The sequence below is a fragment of the Panthera tigris genome, chromosome B4, assembly GCF_018350195.1.
Source record: "Panthera tigris isolate Pti1 chromosome B4, P.tigris_Pti1_mat1.1, whole genome shotgun sequence".
NCBI lineage: Eukaryota > Metazoa > Chordata > Mammalia > Carnivora > Felidae > Panthera > Panthera tigris.
In genome coordinates, this window is record NC_056666.1 from 94,102,953 (window position 1) to 94,114,132 (window position 11,180).

Below are 11,180 nucleotides of genomic sequence, written 5' to 3' on the forward strand. Positions count from 1 at the left end.
TTCTGCTTTATGGAGGGACATGTGAAGCAATCATCTTTTAGTTATCCATTTAAACAAAATAAAGAGCTATCACTTTATGATTTTTGTATTTACCATATGTGATTTGGTAAAAGTACATAACCAGTTTGTGAATCACTGTCAGATACAGACTGAGCTAACATTTCTTACAGGTTTCCTATGTATCAGGTCCTCTTTAAGGTGCATTCGTATACAGGCACTTTATCAATTTTACTTACATTCTTAGTAACCTTGTAGGTCTCATTTCTCCATTTTATGTGGAAGTTCAGAGACCTTAAATAACTTGGACATGGTTCATATTAGTAAATAGTGGAATCAGGACTTGAATATAACTCCTGCATCTCTGAGCATCGTGTTCCACTATTGTTACTGTGTTGGGTATTAATAAACCCTCGTGTAAAACAGCACTTGGTCTTGCTGAGAAGTTTTTATATAGCTTTTTATTTTATTATTATATAAACAGATGTACCAGAAATAGTTGTTAAATGACTCTAGTTATTTAAATGATAAAACTCCCCCTTAGGATTATAACTACCTGTGAAATCATGTAATAACAGTTATCTACTACAGAGAAGAGGGTTTGTTTATCTTGTTATTTTTACTATCGTGATAGCAATGTTAGGGTTTTCAAACTTATTTTACACTTCAGAATAATTGATTTCTCTTTTCCAGCTGGCTGCAATAAAACTTGGCCGATACGGAGAAGACCTTCTCTTCTATCTCTATTACATGAATGGAGGAGACGTATTACAACTTTTAGCTGCAGTAGAGCTGTATGTTCAAAGTATTTTCAAACACTTTTGTATTATAGTGGATCTTGTTTATTCTGAAAACTTTTTTTTTTTAATGATGGCTATAGTCTGTCTTTTGTTTTTAAAGCAGAAATATTTCCATCAAGAAATAATTTGTTTTTACATTTAGTAAAATAAAGTTAATTTAGATTGAAAGTTTATATTGCTATGGTTTCATAGTCATTGTATACATAAAAGGAATTATTTCAGATTTAAATAATCCTAAATTTGTAAGAAGACAGGATTGACTTCATGAATTTGGTGAATCTGATTTTTATAAATATGTGAAGTATAAGATCTGGTCGCTTCCTAACTGTGGCTCATCTTCTTATGGAACCACATAAGACAATGAATTGAATGACAATTGAATTTCATTTGACAATGAATTTCATCATTTATCTGTTGAGTATTATATGGGCAAGGCACTGTGCATATTTCTTGTGTGTTCTGAAGTATTGATAAAGTCCACATTCATTATCAGAAGCTTGTTGGCCAACTTAAATAAATTAATGTTAAGTAGTTGGCCCATTGGATACATCTTTTTTCCTGAGCATTTCTGTTTTTGCCCGATGCTCTAAGAATAAAAATTTTGTGTCATTTCTCATATGCCCAATTGGTAACATTTTGTTACCAATGGACTGTTATTATAATCATGTTTACTTGAGTGAATTGTTAGTTAAAATTCATGATGTTATGGGGCACCTGGCTGGCTCAGTCGATGGAGCAAGTGACTCTTGATCTCAGGGTCCTGAGTTCAAGCCCCATGTTGGGGATAGAGATTATAAAAAGAAAATCAGGATGTTGTGATTGAGAGACCTAATTTTTTACAGATTTAAATATTTTATAATATTCCTAATAACATTTCTATAAATGACCTTGGATCAGATACTTAAAATGTAAAATTCACTGTGTTGATAATAAATTGTTTTTTTATTTTTCTATTGAGAATTTGTTTTCTCCCATGTTTTCCCCTCATTTTTTGTAACGTAGAAATTGTTACCTGTTACCCTTTAATTTATTCATAAGTAAATAAATTCATTTAGTCATTCATATATCCATTACTGGCAGTTCTGTCTCATATCTCTTTTATGTTGAAAAATTACCTCACTGTATTAGTAGGAAGGTATTTGTTTATATGGAGGTTTGTTCTACCAGAGATGTTTTTTGTGGCTCATTTACCTCCTTTGGATGTTACTTCCCCAGTTTACAAGTGATATAAATCCTCATTGATTCTTGCATGAATTCTAGTGGATATCGTTTTGGCTTTTGAGAATTTAGGATCAATGAAATTTAAATAAAAAATAAAAGTAATACATTCATGAAGAGTTTTTTGAATGGATATTGTTTCCAACATAGTTACAAAATTATGTGAATTTGGATAGTTTAATAGACTGTATTTAGTTCCTTACAAAATAATACAGTAGTTGGGATTTTTGTTTGTTTTAATGGATGTCTCAAGTTCTGTTGAATGTTAAGAAGAACAAGAAAGGAGTGAAGTTTCTGGAACACAATGTATCTTTATTTGGTCTAAGTTTTTATCACATTGCTCATAGAGCTTTTAAGATCTCATTTTGTTTGCATGAAAAAATTTCTTTAGTTAAATAAAGATGTGTATGTTAATTAAAGAGTGTGTTTTCTGGACAAATTAAAATTATTTTCCTATATTTCACTAGGGTTGTATTTAATAACAAAGTCAGGATAAAGAAGCATCTATATTTATGTATTTTAGGTGAAACTATTTTCTGAATAAAATTTTACAAAATGTAGAAAATGTTTGATGTGAGCCACAGGAAAGAATTAATTGTCTTTTTCTCTTAAAAATTGAAGTTTTAACCGTGATTGGAGATACCACAAAGAAGAACGAGTATGGATTACCAGGGCACCAGGCATGGAGCCAACAATGAAAACCAATACATATGAGAGGGGAACATATTACTTCTTTGACTGTCTTAACTGGAGGAAAGTAGCTAAGGTATATTTTTTTCCATGTGTAAATGTATAAATCTAGATTTTAAAAAGAAATATCCTCTTTTATCTGTTTATATGTACCAAGACATCCATTCCAATAATGTGCCACATGCTTGCTAAATAAGTCTTTGTCATCTTCACCTTCTTGGCTTGATTTAAACTAGGCAAGTGTCTGGAAACAACTCCTTTCACCCATAGTTAGGAAAAGGATTGCTTTACAATTTTGTAATTTTTCACAAGCCATGATAACATTTGAGATATTTTTGTGTCTACTCAGTTGTAAAATAAAGATAACCCTCTTGCAGTCCCAGTCATGTATTCTTATATTATTATTACTTTGAGCAGGTAGGAGATTTTCCTAAAACTGGTATATAAACAGATAATAGGCTTTTTAAAACACTTACACTCATTGCAGGAAAGATGCTTGAGTTTTTATTTACAAATGATATAAAGAAAGAAAATTGTAAGCATTAACCATGATTGTTCCTATGACTAGTGTGCTGAGTGTTGGAGGGAAAAGGGCTGTGGAAAAAGTTGGTTCTTTTGGTTTGCAACTTTTCCTCACAAAAACACCTTTCTGACTGTTCCATGTGCAAAATTTTCATCAGTGTCATAGCATATTTCACTTGTATGGAGTGTCTCATGTATGTACTTAGTCTGCCTAGTAGAGAATATAACTGACATTATCTGATTTCATAACTCCAGGATTTCTTGAATGCCTTTTCCACTGATGATTCATAGGATTAAAAACTAACTCTTTAGTTTTGTTTTTTCTCAATAAATTTAAACAGAAGAAAAGTATTTCTTGACAGTTCATTGGAGGATTCTTTAGTTGTTGGTTTGGGCTTTTTTTTCTTTTGAGTCGACCTCACTAAATTAATAAGGTAAGACATTTTAAGAAGACAGTGTAAAATGCTTACCAGATATTTATCACAAGAGTTTTACTTCGCAAGATTTCATACAAATCTTGACAAAAGAAACAAGATGAGCCCAACTTAAGACACCAAACAAGACACACATATGAGAGGTTAAATCTTTTTTTATTATTATTATTAATTTGGGGTGTTTGTCAGTGATGAGTGTTAGTACTTCTCAGACCAAGTCCATATATCACCATACACTGTATTCAAGTTATTTTAACAGTTCTAATTGATATGCATATCTTGATTCAAAAGGAAGATCCGTGACCTAACCTTTTAAGTAGCAATAATTACCTTCATTACAAAATACAAGTGACATTGTATATGTTACTTGTTAAGAAGTACAGTATAGTAGAAAGCTAGATCCTTTGTATCATAGATTTGAATTTGACTCCTATTTCTGCTAGTTATGCTTTGACCATATACAAGTTTCTTTTCCATGCCTGATTCCTTATCTTTTAAATTGAAATCATATTTGCTTCTAGAGTGTCATGAAGATTAAATGAGATTACGCGCACACACACACACATGCGCACACACACACACACTAAGGACAATGCTTGGCATATATTGGGCATGAGATATGTGGGACTACCTGTGGTAGTTTGTTACAGTTTTTATCATCATTGTTCTTACAGCTTATTACTATTCTTCCAAAGATGGAAAAATAGTAACTGTTGTTAGGTCAGGTAAGTGATTCTCAAACTTTAGCTTGCATCACAATTACTTGGCAGCCTTATTAACAAGTTGCTGAGCCAATAACCTCCATTGTTTCTGATTTAATAAGTCTGTAGATGGGACCTGAGGATTTGCATTTCTAACGAGTTCCCAGGTGATGCCCATGATTTTGCTGGTCTTTGAAGCCGTACTTTGAGAACTTCTCTGTCAGTTGATTCTATAGGAGAGAGAAATGTATCTTTAGAGGGGGGAAAGATTCCATTAGTAAATACCTGAAGTTTTCTCTGTTCCATTTGAAGTTTTTTGTTCAGTACCATTGTAAGTTATTCCAGACAAATATACAAAAAGGAATGGATGTTTGCAGTAGATGGATATGTCATTTTACCTAAATTTTATTAGTTCAGTATATATGACAGATCAACTTATGTGTAAAAGTTTAGCTTCCAGAACTAAGTACTTTCCACAAAATTAGTCAGAAGCAACTTAAACATTAACAGGCCCCTTTTATTTTCCCATAAAACAATTAATTCCCCAGTCAGGTAAATGCCATTTTTAAAGAAAGTGTGTGTGTGTGTGTGTGTGTGTGTGTGTGTGTGTGTGTGAGAGAGAGAGAGAGAGAGAGAGAGAGAGACGTGTGTAGTGTGCCTATATAAAATAACAATTTTACCCAGCTTTATCTGACTTCTACAGTTGAGCTTTAATCTTAACCTTTACCTTTAAAAATTTTAGCTCTGAAGTTGGAAAATAAAATTTGAGAAGTATCATTAAACTGTTCCTTTAAAAAATCTCTCTTGAGGTGATTGCTGGCCACTGGCATGGACACTTTTTAACAAAACTATTTCCATAGTGATGAAAGCAAGCAGAAATACTGGTTTCTACTAAGTATTAATACACAGCTCACTTCTGTCATATTAAAATACAGAATCATGAACTTAAAACAGTTTTAAGTTGTATTCACAGAATAAACTTTTCACAGTGGCTTTTGGTTTTTTGTTTTAAAGAAGTTTTCAATGTTTTCCCAGAAAATGTTGAGGAATTAAGACATTTAGTTCCATTTATGAGAGTTTATCAACCACAGAAAATCTCTTAAAATGCCATGTCCCAAGTTAACCTCAAAGTCCCCACCTATAAACATGGGTATGGTTTACTACTCACAGGTAAAGAACATGCATTATTAAACAACTTCAACTCATTGTTAAGAAACCTGCAGTATGAATTAGTATTATAAGTGATAGCTTGATGTTACCATATTTTGAAAAGTATTGATAGGTCTTGTATGCAGTTCTTTCTCTTTTTGCAAATCATATTTCCAGGGAATTGAAGAATTGTAAGAATTGAAAGAATTGATGATTTAAATCAGTAGTATTTCTTACCCCTAAAAATTCTGTGACTCTGAGTTCTAGGATCCAGCCCATTATTTATTTAAAGTATTTGTTGTATGTCAGTAATGTTACATACAAATTTTTGATACTGTGTATATTCTCCCCTTTTAAGTAATCTTGACAGCAGGCTATATGGTCTGTCCTATGTAATTTAACTAGAATTATTTAGTATCTCACTAATTTAAAAATAGTGGTCATTCAGATAGTATATATAATCTTAATGAGTAGAATTTTTTAAATAATTTCATCCACTGAATCTTTAGGTGATAGAGGCTGCTCCATTATTAATACCTTTCTCAAACTAAAGATTTAAAAATTGAAGGGGTGCCTCAGTGGCTCAGTCGGTTGGGCATCCAACTTTGGCTCAGGTCATGATCTCTTGTTTCGTGAGTTCGAGCCCCACATTGGGCTCTGTGCTGACAGCTCAGAGTCTGGAGCCTGCCTCAGATTCTGTGTCTCCCTCTCTCTGCCCCTCACCCACTTGTGCTCTGTCTCTCTCAAAAATGAATAAACATTAAAAAAAATTTTTTTTAACTGAAGGATTCTTTCAGCCTGACTTCACCTTGTGGGTCCAACGCTGAATAGGATTCTAATGCTTAGAATTTATCATACCATAGCCTGATATAACATGTTTTTTTTTTTTTTTTCATTAACTTCACTGGTACACATTAGTATTAGTATATCATCTTTATATTTTAATCGGAAATACATACTTTCCTTCAAAGTAGTAAAGATTATTTCTAATAAGTGTATTTAAGATAGTTGGCAACTTCCTAAATTTAAGTAGAGGATTTATCTTAGTTAAGACAAGCTGACATTTTTGAGAATTCGAGAAAACATTCCTGCAGTGTATGTTTCTCTATGTAATTCGATCAGTGATGACATTAATGTGTTTGTAATAATTTCATTTGATGGTCTGAATCCAGTGCATATATTTCCATTCTACTTTACAATAACCTTTTGAGAATATGTAGCCTGATTTTATTAATAGAAAAACTCAGATTTAACTAAGTTGTTTTAAAGTATCTAGATAAGTCTGTCTAGCTTTTTAAATCATTAAACTAATTTAAACATCTTCTTTTCGTTTAAGGCAAATACATAGTTCTAATAATACATAATCTTTGAATATGTCAAAAATTAAGTGTTTTATTCCTAAAACAAATGAAAAAAAACTTGTGTTTTCATATCAGCCATTCATTACACACCTGCCAGGGGCATTCTGGCCAGTGGGTGGTGGTGTGCACAACAGCCCTGTCCCTGCTGGTTAGACACAGACGTGGGTATGTGTTGTGTGTGTACATGGAGCAAAAGTATGAAAGAGGTGTTACCAACAATTAAAGTTGGGGAACAAAGAGACACCAGTATATATTGTAAGACTTCTGTATTTTTGGAAGAATAAAAATACATAGAAGACCAAAACAAAGATTAAAAAAAAAAAAAAAAAGCAAAATTTGAGCTGTTTAATTTCTGAATCTCTGCTATATGAGTTTTTAAATTCCATTAAAGTGTTTATGCTCCCTGAGTTTAAACTGACCTTTTAATACATAGGGTGGAAAATAGGTGCATTGGTGGAAGTTATAGTTTAAATTCTAATAATACTTTGTAGTTCACCAGTGTACAATGACAAGGACAGGACGACTGAACGAGGTTTAACTTCTGTAACTTTATGATTTGTTACAGTTACAAATAGACTTTTTACCCCCGCAACTACGTGTATTTTGGAACTAAATTGCCGATTTTAATTTCTAAAGAATGATACAAGAAGAACACGTTTTCTTCTTAAGCCAGGCAGTAACTGGCTTTAAGTTTTTAAAACATGGGGAGAGGGAGAGAGAGAGGGAGGGAGGGAGAGGTGCTTACACATTAGGGGGCTGTGGTGATGGCGATGGTGGCTCTGAAATTTGCTAGTTTTAATGATAAGCAGGCAGCCTGTGTGTCTTAGTTACTCTGTCAGTCCCTATTTATAGGTTTACCAGGTGAACCATTTTAAAGTCATTGCAGAGTCCCTTCTTTATAAACCTCTGTCAGTAGGCTGAATGTTTTCAACATTTCTGCACGGGGGGTGTAATGAAGTAAATCTATTTGGATCTTGGGCTAAAACTATTAAAAATAATGTGTTAACACCAGAGAGTCATGGTCTGGATTCTAATCCTAGATCTGCCACTTCCTATGTGATTTGGTCAGGTTGCTTGTGAGCCTCATTTCTTCAGGGTACAAAGTGAAAATAATGATATTTATAGAGTTATCAGAAAGATTACAGTAAACTTAGCTGTGCCTCTGGTTTGGGCACATACTAAGCTTTCAATTGTTAATGTAATATTCTTAAATTGTAAATACATGGTTTGGTATCTCAGAGTTTAATCATTATGGTCTAGGTTTTCATTTTAGTTTAATAATGGAAACATCCATTTTAGGATCCATTTGAAACAAGATAGGTATGGTAAAATATGTTAACCCATAGTGCTAACTTTACTTGCTGGCTTTCTTTAATACATAATATATATTAAGGTTCATAATTTTTAAAATGGGATTGATTTAGTTTGTACTATAATTGAACCCAAATTATAGAATTAGTAATTTTAGAACCTCTTGCTTTTTGGATTTGCAAAGGTACGTTTTGTTTTTTTTTTAATATACACAATTATTTTCTGCATCTCTCTTAATCTTAGGAAGTGTCATGGAATTACTTCATCATTCTTAAATTTTAAAATTCATGAAGTTAATGTATTTTGAAAGTTTAATTAAAATGAGCTATATAGTTTGTCTTGAGATGTGCCTACATCAAAATCGTGGTATAGTTTTCAATGGCATCTACATCTTATCAGTGCTTTGGGTTTGAAATGGGAAGTCTGGAGATGTGCAAGTTACAAGTTCATTGTTTTCCCCAGATTTTAATGAGGTTAGAATAACTTTATGTTTGTTTTTTTTTTTTCCTAAAGTATAATAATTACAAATTGGAAAATCATTTCTTTTCTCAAGGAAAAACAAATTTTTCAGTTTTATACTTCATTGAAGGTTGGCTTTATTTTAAATATCCAGTAATTTTCAGTGCTTTTTATTGGCCACACAGTAATTGCTGCTCAAGCTTTTATTTTTCAACAAAAAAATGCTTGGAGTTTCAGTGGTTATAGAATAGATGTTCATGAGTAGTCTTTCACACAGAAAGGCTGTATTGTTGTACTTATCAGATAGAAACTACAGCACATTACTTTTTCTTCAAGCTCTATTTTACTCAGTAGGAAAAAGGAGTTGGCACATCTGTGTCTGTGTTCATTCTCATACATGTAGGTATTTTATCTAGTAAAATATATTTTGACAAAAATCTGAGATCAGAGGGAGAGGAAATCATCTAAATTCTTGAATTTGGTTTTATAGGAGTTTCATCTGGAATACGACAAATTAGAAGAGCGGCCTCACCTGCCATCCACCTTCAACTACAACCCTGCTCAGCAAGCCTTCTAAACAAAGACTTCCCTTTTCTTGGGGTATGGCTGTCTCAGCACAATACTCGACATAACTGCAGAACTGATGTGGCTCAGGCACCCTGGTTTTAATTCCTTGAGGATCTGGCAATTGGCTTATGCAAAGGGTCACCATTTGAGGTCCTGCCTTACTAATTATGTGCTGCCCAACAACTAAATTTATACTTTGTTTTTCTCTAGTTCGAGCAGGGTCTGAATTTTTTTCATTTATTTTCTTTTTTGCCAGCAGACAGACTTGGGTCTGTAAAGACAAGCAAGTACACTGACAGAAGTTTACCATTTAGTTTCTAAAATGTAAAAAAAAAAAAAACCCACAAAAGACTCCACAAAATTAGACCACAAAATTTGCATTGTTCATTGTAGCACTATCGGTAATAAAATAACAAATGTTTGTGCATTTTTATGTGAAGATCCTTCTCGTATTTCATTTGGAAAGATGAGCAAGGTCTGCTTCCTTCATTTTACTTCCCCTTCTGTTTTTGAAAGGCAGTTTCGCCAAGCTTAACGCAAGAATATCTGACTGTTTAGAAGAAAGATATTGCCACAATCTCTGGATGGTTTCCAGGGTTGTGTTATTACTGAGCTTCATCTTTCCAGAATGAGCAAAACACTGTCCAGTCTTTGTTACGATTTTGTAATAAATGTGTACATTTTTTTTAAATTTTTGGACATCACATGAATAAAGGTATGTATGTACGAATGTGTATATATTATATATATGACATCTATTTTGGAAAATGTTTGCCCTGCTGTACCTCATTTTTAGGAGGTGTGCATGGATGCAATATATGAAAATGGGACATTCTGGAACTGCTGGTCAGGGGACTTTGTCGCCCTGTGCACTAAAGGGCCAGATTTTCAGCAGCCAAGGACATCCATACCCAAGTGAATGTGATGGGACTTAACGAAGTGAACTGAGACAATTCACTCTGGCTGTTTGAACAGCAGCGTTTCATAGGAAGAGAAAAAAAGATCAATCTTGTATTTTCTGACCACATAAAGGCTTCTTCTCTTTGTAATAAAGTAGAAAAGCTCTCCTCACTGCAGTGTTGACTTTGATTTGAAATTGTGAAATTATTTCTTCAACATGAAAAATAGACCCCCCCGCCCCCAAAACCCTCAAGTTTTACAAATATCTAACTGAATGGCGTGACTAAACAATTTAAAATGTAGTCTTTTTTTTCAGCTTTTGACAAGTAATTTGATGGCACCATATACCATTTTACTTGTAGCTTAAAAATGCAGTTGTATTTGTAGTTATTAACCAAGTTCAAAACAGAAACTATTTTTTAAAAGAGTTAACGGCTGCATTAGAGATAAAGTTTGCTGAACACTTGTGGGACCAGGCAAAATACTTTTGGGAGAAATTTAGGAGAAATGTCTTGATAGACCTTTGAGATTTACCTTTAAGAAGTAATATGCAAATTAAGGTAAGCCAAAAGCGGGAGTGAGGTAGACTTTACCTTCAGTTTGGATATTTCACATTTACAAATTGATGGATTCTTTTCCATCTAAAGACAAATACTGTTTTTAAAAATGTCTGAAGACTGCAGCTACAGACACTAGAGATAGTAAGAAAGGCAGTGAATTTTGATTCTCTAAATTTTCATTTTTAACCTATTTTTCTATGAAGAGTGAAAGTTTATTGTCATTTACCAAATCATGTTTGAAAATGAAACATTTATGACATTGCTGTGTTTGTGTATCAGGAATATAAAATGACTTAAGATTTACCTTTTTCTATGTATTTTGAGATATGGAGAAACTGACATAAAAATACCAGGATTTTTTAATCTTTCAGATTTAAACCAAAGCATCTCCTCTGTAGGAAAGACGGCACTTACATCACTGTAGTTTTAACTGTTGTGCACAAAACCTTCTCAGATCATATTTGACATAAACCAGAGTCAAATCCTAGAAATTGATTTCTTATTTCAAAAA

At 32.9% G+C, this 11,180-nt stretch overlaps 1 protein-coding gene across 6 annotated transcripts in view; it reads left to right on the forward strand.

Moving 5' to 3' along the window:
* Window positions 1-10,280, forward strand: part of CNOT2 (CCR4-NOT transcription complex subunit 2) — a 130,269-nt gene extending 119,989 nt beyond the window's left edge. For all 6 annotated transcript variants that reach the window (XM_042992745.1, XM_042992746.1, XM_042992750.1 and 3 more), the window contains 3 exons: window positions 691-791; window positions 2,637-2,781; window positions 9,133-10,280. In XM_042992745.1, the coding sequence (XP_042848679.1) occupies window positions 691-791; window positions 2,637-2,781; window positions 9,133-9,219 (333 nt within the window). In that variant the 3' untranslated portion in view covers window positions 9,220-10,280. The remainder of the gene's footprint in view (window positions 1-690; window positions 792-2,636; window positions 2,782-9,132) is intronic.
* Window positions 10,281-11,180: the final 900 nt, after the last annotated feature.